General features: G+C 44.0%; 2 protein-coding genes across 3 annotated transcripts in view; one reads left to right on the top strand and one right to left on the bottom strand.

The window, feature by feature from the left end:
* The window catches only part of LOC143986866 (uncharacterized), a 273,378-nt gene that overhangs the window by 65,920 nt on the left and 186,311 nt on the right, over positions 1-21,147 (bottom strand).
* LOC143989467 (uncharacterized) lies at positions 2,029-20,612 on the top strand. Of its 2 annotated transcripts, XM_077489602.1 has the most exons (6): positions 2,029-2,182; positions 6,142-6,266; positions 6,383-6,480; positions 6,560-6,766; positions 6,890-7,031; positions 19,157-20,612. In XM_077489602.1, exons 2-6 carry the CDS (start codon positions 6,182-6,184, stop codon positions 20,335-20,337), a joined length of 1,713 nt encoding a protein of 570 aa, XP_077345728.1. In that variant the 5' UTR covers positions 2,029-2,182; positions 6,142-6,181; the 3' UTR covers positions 20,338-20,612. The 2 variants fall into 2 exon arrangements, with proteins under 2 accessions (XP_077345728.1, XP_077345729.1); XM_077489603.1 differs by lacking the exons at positions 6,383-6,480; positions 6,560-6,766; positions 6,890-7,031.

Here is a 21,147-nt window from a genome sequence, read left to right as displayed (position 1 = left end):
CAGGGGGGTAGTTAGGGTCTGTCAGTGGGGATCGAGAGGAATGTAGTGGAGGGGGGTGAGAGTCCGTCAATGGGGGGGGGGGCAGGGATCAGTAGTTGGAGTGGTGGGGGTTGTATCAATGGCACCCCCTACCTCTGTTGACAGACCCCCAACCCCCTTCATGCTACAGCTGCTGTGAAATGGTGTATCCTTGTGTATCCCCCCCATGTATGATGACCCGTGTCTGGGTTGTAGTCCATCATGTTAAGGAGTTAAGTGTTTTCATAGGTTGCAGCTCGGCGCTTAGATGTTTTTCCTGATTTCTGCGCATACATTAAGTGGAGCCCAGAGGAGACATCGGGGGTCTTTTATACCCTGGGTGTCTCATTAAAGAGAACCTGTCACCAAATAATCATCACATAGGGAACTGTTTGCCATCTATTTGATGAACAAAAAAGTTAAGCAAAAAAATAACTAAAAATTTTATAAATTTTTTTGCAAAAAAAAAGTTACACCTAAGAACATTAAACCCCTCCCACCCCCAGATATTCGCACATATTGGAACGTAAACATATATATGGGGGGGGGTACGTACGCTTGGAACATCTTGTTACACCCTCCGTAGTTTTGTATTTCACACTTATTTACCAGGAGCTGCTGGTTATTTTTGGGCTTACCGTTACCTTTCACTCTCCTTGTGACACGTCTAGGGGATGTCCCATTGTAGGTGACCGAGTAACTTGAGACTGACAATAGATCCACTTGAATGGATTTTATTTGTAAACTTCAACCATTGAACAGTCTTTCAACTTGGAATCAGAGGGTTGGAAAGGAAAGCTCAGGTCCTCTCAATGTCAAAGTCCAAAAACATTAAGGAACTTGCTTACTTTGACTGCATCCAGAGAATAGCCATTCGCAGCTGGATGATCACTCAGGTTGGACAGTCCCTCTCTCACAAGGCCTAGCAGCCAACAAGGTGCTTCCTCAGGAACAAAGTCTTTGTCACCGACGTTGTTGCAGAACATGTTGCTAGCCAGCCCCGAAGCGTTAAAGTCAGGTGGATCCGCACCTCAGGCCATAGCCTTCCTGGGGGCTGGTCAGGAGGACCAGGACCATGTAATCAGCACATCATACTGGACCGGAACCCCGAACCACGTGACGTCCGTATCTTAAATACCCTCTCCCAGAGGGCACAGCGAGAGGGCCACTCCCACTGACCTGACTCCAAAAGAGAGTAACTTAAGTGCCTGACCAGACCATAGTTCCATGCTTGCCAGAAGAGACAGTGCCCCCTGTGGCCAGGCTGAACATCTCACAGTCCAGTCAGACTGATACAGAAGTCAAATTTAGACAAATAAACCCAAACCAAACTGCAGTTTAGTCAAAGTTTAATTTTGAAAAACGCATAGCGCGTGCTCTTCAGGAGCCCGCCACTACATTTATAACAGTAAACGGAGCTTATATAGTGACATTCAGTATTTCAAAATCAGTCTGACCGTTTAGATGTTGAATTTTAAAAGCAGCAGCGAGCCTGCTGATCTCACAGGGTTGCTAATCTGACAGAAGACCGCTGCTTTTAAAAAATAAACATCAAAACAGTCTGTGGGATTTGAAAATACTGTATGTCACTATATAAGCTCTGTTTACTGTTAAAAAAACACGTGTGAAATGCAAAACTCCAGTGGGTGTAACAAGATGTCCGCTTGCCGCCTTCTCACTGTATCCTTACTGTGGAGGAAGGAGTGCGGGGTGTAGCAAGATGGCGGCACTTCCTATACAAAATCTGACAGGTGTCCTAATCTGATAAAATGCAGATGTGACAGGAAACGTCGCCTCCACTTCCACCAGTTGTGTCTATTGAATGTTTGTTATATTAGGTCAGTGATGGGGAACCTTGGCACGCCAGATGTTTTGAAACTACATTTCCCATGATGCTCAATTACACTGCAAAGTGCATGGGCATCCTGGGAAATGTAGTTCCAAAACATCTGGGGTGCCAAGGTTGGCCATCATTGTCTTAGGCCATTAAAGAAAAAAAAAAGAAAAGTGGAGAGGAGGCCACATGTTTCCTGTCAGAAATGGAGCTCCAGTCTGTAGTCAGACCTCCTTGGAAGTCTCTATGGAATCAGATAGGAAGTTCCGGGTGAGAGGCGAGTCGGGAGGACGTAGCACGAAGACGTCGATGGAAGTGGCAGCAGAGGAGGTAATAAGATCTTATTTTCTATTTACACCCAGTAACTCCCCGTCATGTCCGTCCTCTTCCTCCATAGTCACTGTGATGTCTTTTATCTCCAGCAGATGATGATACACACATATATAGTGTGGAGACCTAGATTAACCCCTTCAGGGGCAAAACATTTCCCCGCTTAGGGGGCCGGAACATTCTCTTCATTTTGGAGATAAATTCTAGTAATATGGTCCTTTAAACAAACAGCACTGACAATAAATAGACAAGACTATGACCATCCTGACTATGCATGGCCTACAAAGGGCACAAAGGTCACTTATTACACTACTCGGGCAGCAAATGGGCAAACATCACAATATGCAGCCAACACAATGATCGAGTGCAGGGGTCATGTAAGAGAACTGTAAGAATGTGCCCAGCGAGCACACACATGCACACGCTCACGGACAACAGCAGATTCCCAAATGCACCAATGCGCACTGGGACTGGGTGCACGCGCAGGAGCATGTCCCTAGTCCCAATTGGCACCAGACGGCCTATTTAAAGGGTGCCCTGACTACTGAGCAGCGCTGACTGGTCTTCAGCTGTGTCCTGATATCCTGAATCCTGTTTCTACCTTGCTTGATACCTGTTTCTGAACTTGGCTTTCCTTGACCCTACCTTTGGACTCTGTTCCTGATCCCGGCTTCCCACTTGACCTTGCTTTTGCTTAATGCCTTGGTACCTTCCTGCCCGCCTGCTACTGAACCCAGCTATTCTTGTGACCCTGCTTCTGTTTCCTGCTCGGCTCAACGCTGTCTCCAAGTGCCTGTGCTGGCTGCCTGTCTTCCCAGTTCCCTTGGGTCCAGTATACTCCTGACTACAGGAAGTTTCGGCAAGCCATGAAACCTGAATCTTCAAGCTGGTTGGTTGGAGCATTATTACAGTTCCTTACCTGATGTTCTGCCTGAACTACCAAGCTTACAACTCCATCTGCAAGCAACACTTATGCCCCATACACAGGACCGGACTTTTCGATGGACTAGGTCTGACGGAACAAATCCGCCGGACAATTCGATCGTGTGTGGGGTTCATCGGACCTTTGCTTTCTACAAATCAGAAGGACTTTAGATTTAAAACATGTTTCAAATCTTTCCAACGGACTCGAGTCCGATTGAAAAATCAGTTAGTCTGTATGCTAGTCCGACGGACGAAAACCGACGCTAGGGCAGCTATTGGCTACTGGCTATGAACTTACTTATTCTAGTCCGGACGTACGTCATCATGTTTAAATCTGTCAGACTTTGGTGTGATAGTGTGTGGCCAAGTCCGTTAGTTCGGAAAGTCCGTCGGAACTCCGCCGAAAGTCCATCTGGAAGACCGTCGGACCTAGTCTGTCGAAAAGTCTGGTTCGCGTGTACACGCCATTACAGGCACTTGTGTTCCTCCTGACCCTAGCCACCATCAGTTCCACCTTCAGTAGGGCTTGGGCTGGAGATACAAGAGAGACAGAACTTGTCATATCAGATTCCTACCAGGTACATGGCAGATCAAGAGTACGGATGAGCTCCGGCGTGTCCGCACAGCCCCCGTGCAGAGCCCGCCAGGAAGTCAGCGTAGCGTTGCGCTAATCACAGGCACTGAGACATTGTCCCGATGCGCAGCTGCAGAGATCGGGAAATGTCTCACTGCTTGTGATTAGCGCATCACTGCGCCGACTTCCTGGCGGGCTCTGCACGTGGGCTGTGTGAACACGCCGGAGCTCATTCTTAGTCAGGAGTAAGGAGCATAGAGCCCCTAACATTGCTGGTCAGGAGGAAGAAACCATTCCCCAGCCTGCCATCAAGAATATGTTCCATCATTGGTGTCAGAGAGAGGAAAATACTGATGGCTCTGAAGGAAGTAGAGGAGCTGAGGGGGTACTGAGGCTGAGGGAATTTGGGGCCCCTGAGGCGTTAGTGGCTTTGAAGGGCTCTGAGGGTGTAGTTTAGCTGAAGGACTCTGAGTGTTGGTGAACAGCAGGGCTCTGAGAGATGAGGAGGTTGTAAGGCTCAGGGGGGACTCAAAGGTAGGAATAGGGGTCTTGGTATATGATGAAAAAGAAGAAAAAGTGCAGCGCTAACAAAGCAAAATAGCCATTAGAAGATACTCACAATTAAATTAATACTGTGAAGTAACTATAAAATATATTTATAATAATAAAAAATATAAATAGAAAATTCACGTGACTTTTCTATTTTTATTTTTTTATTATTATAAATATATTTTATAGTTACTTCACAGTATTAATTTAATTGTGAGTATATTCTAATGGCTATTTAGCTTTGTTAGCGCTGCACTTTTTCTTCTTTTTTGTAATTTAGCTTGAGTTGGTATATCTAAACTCTTGTGCTAGCTGCTTTTTTCTTTTTCCTTTTTTCATTTATTCTAGCGCAGTGTAAATCCTTGCTGGGGTTCTTCATTTTCCTTGGTATATGATGGTCCTCCCACCTAAACTTACTGTTTAGGCATCCTAACAGAACTCCTGCCAGGAAAGGAAGGCACCCTTCTTACCATCTCACTGGTCAAATAACATTTCCAAAAAAAAACAAGTGGAATGAAGAAGGGCAGTCCTTCACCCCTCGGTGGACACTCAGTCTGTTTATGCAGTATTGGAATAGAGAAAGAGACGGCGCCCTCTAAGTGCAGCAATAAAGTTGCTCAAATTTATTAAAAATGGTTAAAAAACACTCACATTAAATTAGTGGTGTACAGGCACATCAGGGATGTAATGTTTCATCCGTATGTCCATGGGGGCGACTCGCAGGGCTGTAAGGCAAGGTTTCAGGCATCTGACTTTTTGACCGATGGTTGGTGTTTTGGTGTTTTTGGTCTTGGTCGGGCTGGGCAAAGCGGCGCTTCGGAGCATGCATGCTCCTTCATCAGGCTTTTCAAAAGCTCTCCTGAGGACACCGACTCCTTGAACATCGGACCAAAGGCACTACAGCTACCAGCACTACCCCGACTGCTCTGACCATTCCGAGGAAATACATGGAATAGACCAAAACATTTGAGCAAAATTTGAGCAACTTTATTGCTGCACTTAGAGGGCGCCGTCTCTTTCTCTATTCCATTGTTTCCTAGAGCTACTTCTTGCTTTAAGACTGGCAGCCCTTTAGGGTACAGCCTGTACTGCTGATCCCCCTCACTGACCACCTTGATGATCTACAAAGACCCTGAACTTCTCATCGAGGATACTGGTGTGTGGATATACCCAAAACTCACACAAAAATCGATATACTTTGGCTATATAAAGACGACCAATCTTTTATACTAACATTTTGTGATCATACTACAATATATTTTTGGGATCCCCAGCGAGTGCCATATTACCCTCCTCTGCTGTGCTACCACTATACTAAAAGAAGTATATGCATGTTGTTGTTTATGCAGTATTGCCTAATAGATGATCAGGAGTCAGTGCTGTGCATCTGGGGGAGACAGTCCAATACCTTCCAAATACACAGGCTCTGGCAGTGCCCGGTGCTGGAATTCAGAGCCCCAGGAGCCCACTGTCACTCTCTACAATGTCCTGGATATTACATTATACTTGGCAACCAAGAGAACAAACTCCTCTCCCCTGCTGTCCTCCTCCTACCCACACTAGGCTGCCATTGGAGGGAAGAGAACAGACTCCTCCACCGCAGTGCTCTATTCCACCAGCAGCATTTCTGATACAAATTTCTGTGTTCCCATGGGATTAGTGGTTACTAAATGTACAGCAACCCCCCTATTACCACCCTCGCATCCACATCATATTATTGTGTGACCAATACCATCCAAATAATTCTTACTTTCATTTCTAGATTGTAAGCTCTAACGAGCAGGGCCCTCTAGTCCCTCCTGTATTGATTTGTATTGTAAGTGTACTGTCTGCCCTCATGTTGTAAAGCGCTGCGCAAACTGTTGGCGCTATATCAATCCTGAATAATAATAGTAATAATAATTTCCCAAAGGTACCAGTCTATAAGGAGACCTGTCACTGTCTATTTCTCCATGGAGGAGTGGGAGTATTTAGAAGGACACAAGGATCTCTACAAGGACGTCATGATGGACAATCAGCCGCCCCTCACATCACCGGGTAAGAGGAGACTTTATTGTAAAGGAGAGAGCAGTACGGAGGCTCCACCTAGATCCCCCATCATCTGATAAACACATAGAAACAATGTATTCAGTCAGTGTGTGTGTTTCCTACAGATGGATCCAGTAATGGGAACCCACCAGAGAGATGTCCCCGTCCTCTGTATTCCCGGGATTCCACACAGGAAGATCACACCATCCCCCACCATCATCAGGTAGATGAAGAACAAGCACTGGTAGTTATGATTTATACACAGCATGTTGGTTACAATGTATGTTTGTAATATCTTTCAGAGTGGAATCCTTGGGGATGATTATATTGCCGTTAAAGAAGAGTACAAAGAGGAGGATGAGAAGTATGGAGTGATGGAGGAGTTTTCAGAAGGATACAAGGATATGATGGAGCCACCTAATACCAGGAACCAACCAGAGAGATGTCCCCGTCCTCTGTATTCTTGGAATTCCACACAGAAAGATCACGCCATCCCTCACCATTACAAGGTTAGTGGCAAGGAACATCTAAAACATGGACTTGTGGAGACATTGTGTGTGTTTTTTATGTATTGTAACAATATTAAAGCTTGTGTCTTACAGCTGATATTTTCTATTCTTCTCTTGGTTTAGGGTGAAGATCTGATAGATATAAAAGTTGAGGTTAAAGAAGAAGAAGAAGAGAGGTATATGAGCAATGATCAGCAGTCTATGGAGGAGGATGGTATAATTAGACTAATTATAGAGGAGAACACTCTTACAGAGATCAGCACAGGTGGGTCATTAACACTAAATACATTCCTCCACCCATACTGCTCACTGATTGGTCCAGAGTAGGGCGGGGGCTGGGTGATATCAGCCTGTAATCCCCTGGTCACTTTCCTGAGCTGTGTTCCCCGTCCTGTATTCCTGTATTTCTCTCGTATAATCTTCCTTCTCTGTGCTGCCGACACAATGTATGTATTTAGACTGGATTTATGGAGATTCTGGGATTCAGCTGGCAGCAAAATGTTGATTTTCACGATAGATGTTGCTCCACCTAGGCAGTTGGGGCATGTTCCTTGGGTGTTCTGCCCCATGTCCGGGTCTAGCAAGATCTCTGACAGAACAATTCTCCCAGGATTACTTGCTCTGTCGTTTGCTGGCTGTGCTGGGTGGAAGGAGATGTCTGTATAGTCTCAGACCCAAGTTGTGCTGCCCCAATGGGGCATAAAATTTATATATACTGTTTTCCTAACAATTTTCTATGGACATTTATATTTAGTTCACATGCTGCCATCTAGTGACCCTTTGTGGTAATGCACTTGTTTTCTCAAGTTTATTTTCCCTCGTGTTATGACGTACTTCCTTTTATATGTAATGCTCCACCCTTCTTCCTGTTATTGTACTTCCTGTGTCATGGATGCAGCCTCAAGCCACATGTAGCAGAGCACATGTATTCTACATTGTAAGCTACAGACAATATCATCTTTTGACCGCATAAATACTACAACCTATTCATCTGATTGTATCCTGTCATCTGCTGTAACCTGATGTTCAGAATAAAAGCATCTTGTGGATGGAATCGGTATTTGGTGAGTTCAACTATCTGATGAGGATTGTCCTCAGTGATTATATCTTATACAGGCCAGGCATAGAGGTCTCACAAGGGATAATTTGCTTCACAACAATCGGAGTCAGAATAGTCAAAATATTTATATGCTGTTCATCTTCTTAAAGAGACAGTACCATTTCTTGCAAAAACATGAAAAATGTCTAGACAAGACTCTGAGCACCCTTTTGTGGCTGAACCAATGCAGATTCATCATGCCACTGAACCCGCAGATGTACGGGGAGCAGATTTTGCCGAACAGAGTGTAAGACCCAAACGTACAATAAAACCTACACAGAAACTCAGAGAAAACTATGAAACCACTAGAGATGAATTCTCCAGCAATCTGTCAGACTTATGGGACAGAACTTCACACTGCATGTCAGTTTTGTCAACAAAATACACAGCTTTCTTGCAGGGCTGTAATATAGAGGACTATTCAGCAGAACTGACCAGGGCTGATGCACTAAACCAACAAAGAGATCTTTTATTACCAAAGGCCAAGTGTAAGGCAGAACTCCGCGTTGCTCAACTGCAGGAGACCAGATCTCACACATCCACATCAACCAAGCACACTGCACGTTCTTCTAGATCCTCTCGCTCCAGAAGTTCAACGTTAAACGACAAGCTAATAGAGGCCCTTGCAAGTCTGGAAGCAAATAAAGTGCGAAGCTCCTTTACCAGAAAGGAAGCAGAAATAGAAAGACGAAAGCTCAACAAGCAGAAGTAGAGGCAAAGATGAAAGCTCAACAAGCAGAAGCAGAGACAAAGATGAAAGCTCAACAAGCAGAAGCTGAGGCAATTAAAGATTCTACAAATGGAAAGGGAGGAAACAGCTGCCTTAGCAAGGCTGAGAGTCCTCGAAAAAGCAATGGGAGAAAGTGCTAACTCAGACTGGTCCATCCCAGCGGAACTGCGAGGCCCAGCCGAACACAACAGGGAATATGTACTAAAGCATAATGTTTGCAATGATACAGAGTTATCTCCTGTACATCTTACTAACAACACTGTTCTGACACTCAACACAGAGACCTCTTAGCTCCAAATGCCTGAGCCTCTTCAAGTCTACAACACAAGTGCATCTATGCAGCAAGGGGACTTCCAGTGACAAGCCACAGCTCAAGCCACAGTCAGCACAAGCCTGAGGGACTACACCACAGTTAAACGCTCCTGCAACATCATTTCATCCTGGTAAACCTCACTCTACTTCACCAGAGAACTTTCACACCCGAGGGATTCCACAAGTTACTTTGGCACTGAAGAGTGAGAGATCAGACTTGAATGACTTCACCCAGATATATAGTACGCCGTGAGCTCATTAACACTACTCTCTCAAGGTTTGACAACTGTCCGGAGAGCTACAAGGCCTGGAGATCAACCTCCAAACCTGCCATTGCTGATCTCAACCTTACTACCAAAGAGGAACTTGATTTGCTCATAAAGTGGCTGGGGCCAGAATCTGCAGATCGTGTTAAAAGACTGAGAACAGTGCATGTTTACCACCAAGATGCAGGTCTTTTTGCTGCATGGGCAAGACTTGAGCAAGCCTATGGTAGCTCTGAAGCCATAGAAAGCAGTATATTCAAGAGACTGCAAAACGTCCAAAAAATAGGGAACAAAGACTAATCGCAAGCTCCAAGATCTGAGTGATCTTCTGATGGAACTGGAGTTGGCAAAGACAGACCCACATCTACCTGGACTAAGCTTCCTGGACATGGTGTCAATCCAGTGGTGTCTAAACTGCCATATGGCCTGCAAGAGAAATGGGAACAGGGTTCATGGTACAAAAGAGACTATAACGTATCTTTTCCTCCATTTGCATATTTTTGCAGGTTCATCAGTGATCAAGCCTGGATGAGAAACCATCCTAGTTTCAGCTTCATTGAACCCAACTTGCCTGTTTCATCATCATCATGTTCATCAAGGTATGATAACATAGCAGCTAAACGTAGAGACTTTAATAGAGCAATATCTGTTAAAAGGACAGACATCTCACCACCTGTATCCTCTCCTGCTCACCACAGTGATTCGGGTGACAGAGATAAAGACCCTAATCGTCAGTTCCCTATTCACAAGAAGCCCCACCCCCTAAAGAAATGTCGTGGGCTTAGGGAAAAGACGTTACAAGAGCGCAGGGAGATTCTTCAGAAACTTGGAATATGCTACAGGTGCTGTGCTTGTTATGTTATTAAGTTGTCATCAAGTGCACAGAATGCAGTAGCGACAGACATGTTATAGCTATGCATCCGGGCCCACTCTCAGACAATTCATAGCAGTCTTCTTCCTCCAGCCCTGTCTCAAGTCATGGCGGGTAGCAACAGGGTAATGTTCCAGCTACAGCTAACATTTCTTCTTCATGCAAAGAAGTCTGTGGAGAAGGCTTAGATCATAAATGCTGTGCTAAGATATGCCTAGTCAAGATAAACCCAAAGGGTCAACCTGAGGAAACTATTAGGATGTATGCCATAATAGATGAACAGAGCATCAGATCCCTGGTTAAGCCTATATTCTTTGAGATCTTTGGTATAAAGGGGCACGCATCACCGTATACTCTCAGAACCTGTTCTGGTTGTGAAGAGACCTTTGGTAGAAGGGCCGTTGGGTTCATGGTCTCTCATATCAATAAGGGAGAGGGCATACACCTACCAACTTTAGTCAAGTGGGACCAGATACCAGACGAAAGGGAAGAAATTCCTACTCCAGAAGCCGCATATCACCATCCTCACTTGAGTCACCTTGTTAATGAAATTCCTGCAATGGAGATGAATGCTGAAATCTTGATCTTGCTAGGAAGAGACATTCTTAGAGTACACAAAGTATGCAAGCAGTGCAATGGACCTGATGATGTCCCTTACACACAAAAACTTCTAGGCTGGGTAATCGTGGGCAACGTATGCTTGGATAGAATGTGTACGTCATCCAAGATCCACTCCTTCAAAACTTACATGTTAGGAAACGGACGTGCGTCCCACTTCAAACAGTGCTTTTGTTATTATGAAGTAAAAGAGAAGCCTCTTGACATCATCCAAGTACCTGATGTGATGACAACCTAGGTACCACAGTGTTTTGTACTACAAGTGATGACAACAAAATAGCCTTGTCAGTCGAAAACAATGGACAAAGAATTATTTTTGGAGGCGTCTAACAACTGGGTTGCACCATTACCTCTTTGTGCCACAAGGGTTAAACTCCCAACCAATCGTCAACAGGCTCTATCCAGATTCAACTCACTTCAACAGATGTCAGATTTATGTTTATTGAAAAATATTTATAACTATTTTTGACTATTTGTTTAACCACTTCCCATCCGAGCCAATTTTGGCACTTCTCTCTGACATGTAGAAATTATTTTTTCCTCAAATCGCCTTTCAGGACAACCTTGGAGAGAGCGCAGCTCCTCTCATTTTACAGGAAACGCATGCAGCCTTTAAATCCCTCCTCTTCCACCATGGCTTCAGTTAATGTGTTTCCTCCACCATGGTGGCGTAGAGGCAGGTATGTTGTGAAAAGATCTTCTGGAGTCCTTCCCATTGATACTGAAGGCATCTGCCAAATCAGTTAAGATGTCAGCAAGGTCGTCAGCGGTGGTGAATTCAGCCAGACATGCTGTCTGGCTAAAAACTTGGTCTGGTGACACGGCTTCCAAGATTAGGCTATTTTTCGGGTGATCTTCTTTTTGGTCCAGACCTTGAAACAGTCCTGGACAGGACAGCCAACAAGAAAAAGTCTTGGTCTCTCTTTCCATCAGTAGTGGATGAACCCTATAATGATGCCTCCTAGGAGTACATCATATCAAAATGGCAATGGCCAGCACCAGAATTATGCCGATCAGAGCAGACATTCTAAAGCCCCGTACACACGAGCGGACTTTTCGACATCCAAAGTCTGACGGAATGATTCCGTCAGACTTTTCGATCGTGTGTGGGCTGCAACGGACTTTTGATTCGCAAAAGTCTGACAGACTTTAGAAAATGGAACATGCTTCAAATTTTTCTGACGGAACTCCACCGGACCCAGTTCCTACCGAAAAATTTGCTCGTGTGTATGCTATTCCGACGGACTAAAACCGACGCTAGGGCAGCTATTGGCTACTGGCTATGAACTTCCTTATTCGAGTCCAGTCGTACGTCATCACGTTCGAATCCGTCGGAGTTTGGTGTGATTGTGTGTGGCCAAGTCCGTTCATTCGGAAAGTCCGTCAGAACTCTGTCGGAACTCCGGCAGAACTCCTTCGGAAGTCTGTCGGACATAAGTCCTCCCTTGTGTACGGGGCTTTACTTCTTTCCACACACAAAGAAGAAGAAGGAAGTAACCTCAAAGGAAATACAAGTGAGCCAAGTCCAAAAACGTATAGAAAAATGCATTGCAACTGCATAAAAAATGCAGAACTTAGCAAAACACCATTATTTGTGTAATGGTTGACAATTACATGCCAATTCCCCCAGACACTGTGGCGTTCCTTAAAATGTATGTTTTGAGAAAAGGTATCCCACATCATTAGTTGTGTTGGTAAATGCCATTAAAGTGAAGTCATACTTTGAATTACAACGTCACAAGTACAGCTTCTAATACTTTCATGCCAATACAATCCTAGAACCTGAAGTCATTATTCTAACGATAAACATAACAATTTCATGAACAAACACTTCATAGGATCTCATATTTGCAACCTATTAATAATCATATATGTATTAAGCAGGTTTATATGTATGAATAACTAATACAGCTATATTACCAAATTAAAAAGAAAAACATTAGTTAAAATACATAATACAACAGGAATTGTGAATAAGCCCTCTGGTTTCTGTGGCTCATTCTAGAAATACTATTTAGTGTTTCAGACTCATGGTTCCCTTATCTTGTTTATTTAACTAAGACCTCTCACGATTTATAACCTGGGAATTTGGTGTAGGAAGGTGGTACAGACAAGACTTCTAGTGAAACAGAAAAACAATTCCTTGTAAGACAGAAGAACAATGTCTATTCATTTACAGTAGCTATGAACTCTATTTCAACTCCAGAGCCAAAATGGCTCCTCTCCTGTCCATTTTATATATATATATATATATATATATATATATATATATATATATATATATATATATATATATATATATATATATATATATATATATATGAAAAATCATACAATATGCGACTTTATATATATATATATATTCTTTTAACCCCAAATGTTCTGACATTTCTTCAAACATTTCTGACAAACTTCTGCTTTTACAACCCCTTTAAGACACAGACGGACCCTTATCTATGAACCTGACAATTAATGTACATAGTTGCATGCTATTCAGACAGTACCAGGTTCTATTTAATTTCTTGTCAAGGTTGTTTTTCTTGGTAATGGTCAAGAGTTCAACTTTAACCTCTCCACTTGCGCTATAGCCAAAAGACTTCTGCAGCACAGGCTTACAATGCCGGGAGGGCGTACATGGACATCCTCCTGTAATAACGCTGCCCATGCATTCCCTGTGGCTCGCTCTATGATCGCCAAGTCCTTCGGACTCAGTTGATCGCAGATCGGGGTAAAGGCCCAATCACAGCGGCCCTTTACCACGTGATCAGCTGTGTCCAATGACAGCTGATTACGGTTATTGATTTATCTCTGCTCACACCTGACAGCATGAGCAGAGAAAAAGAGAGCCGATAACTAGCTTGTGTTAAAGGGACATCGTCTCTGATTATCAGTGCAGTCCCACCAGTGCTGCCAATCAGTGCCATCTATCATTGCCGCCTCATCAGTGCACACAAGTGATGGAGGAAAATTACTCGTTTGCAAAGTTTTAGAACAAACTATGAAAAATGGGGTGTTTTTTTTTGTTTAGCAAAAATAAAAAGAACCCAGTGCTGGTTTAATACCACCAAAAGAAAGCTCTAATTTTGTGAAAAAAAAATTATGCAAATTTCACATGGCTACAGTATTGCATGGCCGGGCAATTGTCATTGAAAGTGTGACAGCGCTGAAAGCTGAAAATTGGCCTGGGCAGGAAGGGAGTAAAAGTGGCCAGTAGGCAAGTGGTAAATGAGTTCAACTTTAAATGTACATTTTCTATATTATGAATCAGTATAGTATACATTTCTAAAAACTATTAACTGTTATTTAATATTAAATAATAATAATGATCATGATAATAATAATACTAATATGAATCTAAATAATAATTTATGGTATTAATAGTTATATTATTAACACATGCAAATTATTATGAATAATATGACATGGGTTAATATGAAGACCTACTACAAAACCATGCAGATGGGAGCATACATATTTATAAAGCCCTGGTCAATTACAAGGAGAGGTGCCCCTATGCATGCTGGGTGCCTCTATTTATGTTCCAGGAGCACCTCCCCTTGCACTTGCTGCCATGTAGCCTCAGGTGGTTGACCTGAGGGCCTAAATAGAGAGTGTGCTGCTGTGCCGCCTCAGGTGGGAGTCCCGGGGGCCTAAAGTTAGTGAGAGAGACCCTGGTACTACAAAAAACTGTCTTGAAGGGGCTTTTTATTCAAGATCTGGTCTGGTATAGAGTGTCACTTGGAAGTTGGAAGGAGGCTACCAGCTGTCCTTGGACATTTTGTGAATGCAGAGAACCTAAAGGATGTATAGACGTGTGCTTTTTAACCCCTTCTGATGTGCTATATAGTTTTGTGAGGGTCAAAGGGAACACTGGTTAGTGTTTTGAGGAGCTTGTCTAATGGTTGCTACTGCATAGGACGTTACACAGTTCTACTACTTTTAGACTGTCAAACAATCTGTTGTAACTGGTTGGTTCCTGAAGAGCTTTGCTCACTCTTGAAACCTTTGTGTTATATTGCTAAGTAGAAATCTGAAATCTGCAACCCGCATGGACTTCACCAGAGCTTGACCAAGAGATGAGTTAAGCCGCGTACACACGGGCGGACTGTCTGGCCAACTTAGTCCAGCGAAACACATTTCAGCGGACAGTCCGCTCGTGTGTGGGCTTCAGCGGACTTTTTCAGCGTGCAGTCTGGCGGACTAAGTATTTCAGAAATTCCGTAATATTGTCCGTCAGACTTTGGTTTCAGCGGACAATCCGCTCGTGAGTAGGCTAGTTGGACGGACTAAGTATGGCGCATGCTCAGAAAGGATTTACACGGCGAAAGGTTGCATTGCTGTGTATTGGACTTCCTATTTATAGTCCTGTCGTACGTGCTGTACACGTCATCGCGCAAACTTTCGACGGACTGTTTTGCATCCGTGTGTGGTCAAGTCCGTTCATTCAAAAGTAGGACGGACTGTCCATCGGATTGTCTGACGGACTAAGTACGCCATACAGTCCGCCCGTGTGTAGGCGGCTTTAGACTTCCTCAGTTGTGAATAGTTCTATTTCTTGGAGTATCCTACTAAATCCCCTTCCCTATCCAAGTTTTCCAAAAACAAAACAAAAAAAAAACAACAAAAATGAAACCCCTAGACTGGTCGTTGAAGACAAGTTGAAGTGTGTGTGCACCTAGCTGTGTGAATCTACCTTGTGCTTGGCTGTGGAGCAAAAGTGGGAAAGACCTGAGCAACGTTCCTGCGGGGGTCACACTACAAAAGTATACCACATCCAGAGCCACTTCTTTGCCCAAGGTTTTACTTACCGCCTCATAAAAATAAATCAGATTTGTCTGGAAACTTCTCTCTTTCATGAAAATATTTTTCTCCAGCAAGAACTCCTCTGTGTTTTTTTTATTAAACTCTCCAGTATCTTCCCCACTATAGAAGTTAAACTAACAGGTCTATAGTTACTTGGTAAAGACTTTGGTCTCTTTTTAAATATAGGCACCACATTGGCTTTACGGCAATCCAGTGGCACTATTCCAGTCATTAAAGAGTCCAACAATGGATTTGAAATGACAGCACTTAATTCTTTTTTTTTTGTAATTCTTTTATTTATTTAATGCGGAAGAAATAACAGGCACATGGACAACCATAATAAAACATACAGAATTTCAAACATAGAGCTTATAGTATCACTCAGGTGGGACATACATAGAGACCACCCCCAACACAGGCTTAAAACGAAACAAGAAAAACATTCCCAGACCGGGGGCTAGAGTCCTTCTCCAGACCTCCAACATCAATTAGCAAACCAATCCCACCTAGGTGAGCAGCAATCATCGCATGGCCATGTATTACAGTGAGATGGACAAATTTTTTGTGTTATAAAGAAAGGGAAAAGGAGGGAGATGGGCGATGAACCGGGCCCCAGGCGGACAGAACAAACACTCGTTGAAAACCGGTCAGTCCCAGGGAAGCCCACAACCCACTACTGTCCGCCAGGGCTAACCGGCAGGATCTAAGCATGAAAAATAAAGGCTGAGAAAGCAAAACGGTAAGGGGAAAGGGGGGTACGGAAGGAAGAGACTACAGGGGGAAACAGAGAGGAAGGGGAGCCAGGGAGAAGGAAGGGGTATCAGAACAGAGAGACAGACCACGTAGAAGAAACACAGAGAAGGCTCCAGGCGAGCGAAAGCGAGGAAGGCAAACAGAAAAGAGCAAAACAGGGACCGTGAGTACCACCGGACCGCGCGGGGGGGGGGGGGGAGCGAAGCCAGCCGACAGAGACCCTCTCTTAACGGGCATTTAAAGCTACCACTCGAAGGTAAGCCTCAGTGTAGGTGAAATGATTCCAAGGCCTCCAAGTCTCACGAAAGGCCTCCTCCCTATTATGAAGCGTCGCTGTGAGGTCTGCCATATCTCTTAATTCATTCACTTTAGAGTACCATAGAGCCATAGCCGGTGGGTTCTCCGATCTCCAGCACAGAGGGATACAGGCCTTCGCCGCGTTAAGCAGCTGAATAGTCAACGAGTTCCTGTACTTTTTAATGGAACGGTCCGACAAGTGCAGCAGGCAGGCCGCAGGGTTCCCCTCCAGAGAAACACCAGTCAGACGACTGATCGTGTCGGTCACCCCGTGCCAGAAGGGTACCAGCTTGGGACAGGCCCAGAAAACATGCAGCATCGTTCCCTCTGCCTCCCCACAACGCCAGCAACATGCCGACAACTGGGGGAAGATGCGGTGGAGAACGGATGGGACTCTATACCACCGAGTTGTGATCTTGTAGCACGTCTCCTGAACTCGTGTGGCCATAGAGGATTTCTGTGCAAAATGGAGAATTTTCTGCTGTTGATCTGGAGTAAAGTGGGTGCCGAGCTCTGCCTCCCACTTCGCCACATACGGGGGGACATACCCCTCAGCCGGACGAATCAGGGCAGAGTAAAGGAGCGAGAGGCAGTGCCGCACCGGTTCCCCCCGGTGACAAATACGCTCTAACTCCGTGAGGGGGCGAGAGATGCCCGGCGTCCGCAAACAATTACGTAAGAAATTCCTCAATTGCAGACCGCTCCAGAAGTCCAGTGGGGGGTCCACTGCCCTCTGCCCTGCCTCCGGGGCGAGTCGACCATCCGGGCCGATAAAGTCACACAGCCGCCGCCTATCACCCATCTGCAGACGATGAAAGCAGGGGTTCTGAATGCCCGGTATAAAGTCCGGGTTTCCCAGAACTGGCACCATGGCACTTAATTCTTTTAAGATCCGTGGGTGGATGCCATCTGGTCCAGGTGTTTCATCCACCTTTATTATGTCTAAACATTTCTGGACCATATCACTTTGGAGCCATTGTGGATCATTTGGGACTGTGTCACTACCATCCCTGTTATGGACATGAGCTCCCCCATGCTCCTTTTTATACACAGAGCTGAAGAAAGTATTTAATAAATTTGCCTTCTCTTTGTCCCCAGTCACCCACTCTAGATCATTTTGTAAAGGGCCTACATGCTCCTGACCTTTTTCCTATGAATATATTTGAAGATTTTTTGGGGGGTTGTCCTACTATCTTTTGCAATCTGTAGTTCATTTGAATTTTTGCATCCTTAATTCCCTTTTTACATACTGTATTCTGTTATATTCTTTGTAATATTTAAATGATGATAGTGTTCCTTCATTTTTATATTTTCTAAAAGCTCTTTTCTTATTATTTATAGCTTTTTTAACTTTGTATGTGAGCCACATAGATTTTATTTTTAGCCTTTTAAACCTATTGCCCATTGGAATATACTTTGCAGTGAGTTCACATATGGTCTTTTTGAAAAATTCTGTTCACCGAGGCCAATATTCCCTCTCAGTCTAAGACTTGTAGAGCAGCCCTCATCCTTTGAAAATTTACTCTCTTAAAGTTAAGTGTTTTTATATTTCCCGTATGTGTTTGTTGCTTACAGCTAACATTAAATGGAATCATGTTATGGTCATTGCTACCCAGGTGTTCTTTTATAATACGAATATTGGTAATAAACTCTGCATGGGTTGAGATTACCAGGTCCAATAGAGCTTCATTCCTAGTCGGGACCTCAGTAAATTGGACCATAAAATAGTCTTGGTTTATACATTTCTGCCCTTTAACTGTTCCAGCAGTGCCATTACTCCATTCAATTTCTTGGTAGCTAAAATCCCCCATTATTATCACCGTCCCAGCCTTTGCAGCCCTTTCCATCTGTGCAAGGCGCAGAGTCTCCACCTCCTCACTAATACTGGGAGGTCTATAACAAACTCCAATGATAACCTTTGTAGTACGCACACCCATGTACATTTTCACCCATAATACTTCAGCCTCATCACACTCTCCATCAACCTCATTGACACTCGCTTTGAGATTTAAAAAAGTAACCCTGTGCTGCCTAAATAATGTTAGCAGCTAACACAACAAACAGATAATTTTCATTGTGTTTTCAAAAGGATATATAAAGTGTAGCACCACTCACTTTGAGATGACTTCTCCCATAGAGACAGACACCATCACCTTTCCATTTTACCCTGTTGATAATAATGTGATAACATTCTCAAATGTTGAACCTTAAACAGAAAGTGATAGTGAGGGAGGAGTCAATAACCCAATGATGGAGGTCTTCAGGATCAGTCCAGTCTTCATCTTGGTTGTTCTCCCCCCATCCTCACTCTCTGACCTCTGGTGGGGCTCAGCCCCGCTGTTATTCATGACTAAATCATGGACAAAATAAGGAAGTGCAGGACTTCTTGTGTTGGGAAGATGGCAATGAATGATAGAGGGGGAGGGGACACTCATCCTATAATCCCCTCATCACTGTAATCCCTATAAAAGAAAGTTATCATTGTTTCCTCCCTCTCTGACTAAGGTCTTTGAATAAAGAAATGAACTGGTTTCGAGATTCAGAGATCCTCAGAGACAAAGCTGTCTGATGTGGGTGGAGTCCTGGTTTAGGGGAACCAATCAGCTCATGTCTAGTAATAATCTTTGTATCTCTATTTTAGTAGATGGACGGGAGATGAGGAAAACCTCAGAGGATTGTCTCACTTTGTCTCCAGACTGTAAAGTAGAAGATGAGGACATCACACAGTATAGTCCAGGAGAAAACCCGACTACCTCAAATGTCCATCCGGCACCACACAGTGTAGATGGACCATCGTATTCCTCTTATCCTGAGGAACCTCAGACTGTGAGGGTCGGTGCCGTCCTTCCAAAACATAAGAGATTTTCCTGTATTGAGTGCGGTAAGCGCTTTTCAAAGAATGAACATCTTTCCATTCATCAGAGGTCTCACTCAGGGGAGAAGCCATTTTCTTGTCCTGAGTGTGAGAAATGTTTTTCACAGAAGTCCCATCTTGATAATCATCAGAGATTGCACACAGGCGAGAAGCCGTATTCCTGTCCTGTGTGCGGAAAATGTTTTGTACAAAAATCAACGCTTGTCAAACATCAGAGGTCTCACACGGGGGAGAAGCCGTATTCCTGTCCTGAGTGCGGGAAACTTTTTTCACAGAAATCCCATCTTTATAGACATCAGAAATTGCACACAGGTGAGAAGCCACTTTCCTGCCCTGAGTGCGGGAAATTATTTTCACAGAGGTCTCATCTGTACAGACATCAAAGATCTCACACAGGGGAGAAGCCGTATCCCTGCCATGAGTGTGGGAAATGTTTTGCACGAAAATCAGAAGTTGTTGTACATCAGAGATCTCATACGGGGGAGAAGCCGTATTCCTGTCCTGCATGCGGGAAATGTTTTTCACAGAAGGCACATCTTTACAACCATCAGAAATCTCACACAGGGGAAAAACCATATTCATGTCCTGCGTGTGGGAAATGTTTTTCACAGAAGGCACATCTTGACAGCCATCAGAGATCTCACACAGGGGAAAAGCCGTATTCCTGTTCTGAGTGCGGGAAATGTTTTGTAAATAAATCAGATGTTGTTACACATCAGAGATCTCACACGGGAGAGAAGCCATATTCTTGTCCTGAATGCGGGAAATGTTTCTCAGGGATGCCCAATCTTTACAGACATCAGAGATCTCACACAAGGGAGAAGCCGTATTCCTGTCCTGAGTGTGAGAAATGTTTTTCAAGGAAGTCCCATCTTTACAGCCATCAGAAATCTCACGCGGGGGAAAGCTCCTTTCTTTTCCTGAGTGAGCGAATTGTTCCTCACTGAAGTCCTGTCTTCCTGTACATCAGGGATCCCTCGGCGTGTATTAGTGCCTTGAGTGCGGGAAATGTCTTCTATATGAATGTTGCTGGACATCACATCTCTCATGTGGGGAAGAAGCACACCCTGATATACACCTCAGATATATTCCATGGCTGATCTTCATCATGTAAGAAACAGTTCATAAGGAGATCAGAGATCACCAAAGACATGGATGAAGTGCTGTACCGTGTTGGACATGGATAGCAGTATAACAATAAAAATGGAGTCATTACCTTTCATTGGCTGAGTACATTTTGTGGCGTAAGATCTCACAAACACTTATGCCCCATACACAAGATCATAAATTCTGTCAGAAAAAAACTTGGATGTTTTTTTCCGACGGAATGCCGCTCAAGCTTGTCTTGCATACACACGGTCACACAAAAGTTCTCTGAACTTTTGACCGCTAAGAAAGCGGTGACGTAGAACACCATGAAAAGCCGAGAAAATGAAGTTCAATGCTTCTGAGCATGCGTCGAATTGTTTTTGAGCATGCGTGATTTTTTGCGCGTCCGAATTGCATACAGACCAACGCATTTTCGGATAGGAACTTTTTCCGACCGAAAAATAGAGAACCTGCTCTCAATCTTTTTCTGGCTGGAATTCTGCCAGCAAAAGTCCGATGGAGCATACACACGGTCGGAATTTCTGACCAAAAAGCTCACATCTGATTTTCTGATCGTGTTTATGGGGCATAAGAATTCTGTTTAAAAAAACAATTTGTTGAATGAATGTGACGTACGTTTGTCTAGCCATGATGAATGGGTTTGATGC

The sequence above is a fragment of the Lithobates pipiens genome, unplaced genomic scaffold, assembly GCF_037356315.1.
Source record: "Lithobates pipiens isolate NorthernLeopardFrog02 unplaced genomic scaffold, aLitPip1_a1.2 Scaffold_18, whole genome shotgun sequence".
NCBI lineage: Eukaryota > Metazoa > Chordata > Amphibia > Anura > Ranidae > Lithobates > Lithobates pipiens.
This window is presented reverse-complemented; position numbering and strand designations above follow the sequence as displayed.

Bases quoted from the DNA above. Each gene is read 5' to 3' on its own strand.
- LOC143989467 (XM_077489602.1), top strand. From the start codon at position 6,182: ATGGAGGAGTGGGAGTATTTAGAAGGACACAAGGATCTCTACAAGGAC. The intron at 6,481-6,559 runs GTAGATGAAGAA...AATATCTTTCAG, and splicing joins CCATCCCCCACCATCATCAG to AGTGGAATCCTTGGGGATGA. The intron at 7,032-19,156 runs GTGGGTCATTAA...TCTCTATTTTAG, and splicing joins TCTTACAGAGATCAGCACAG to TAGATGGACGGGAGATGAGG.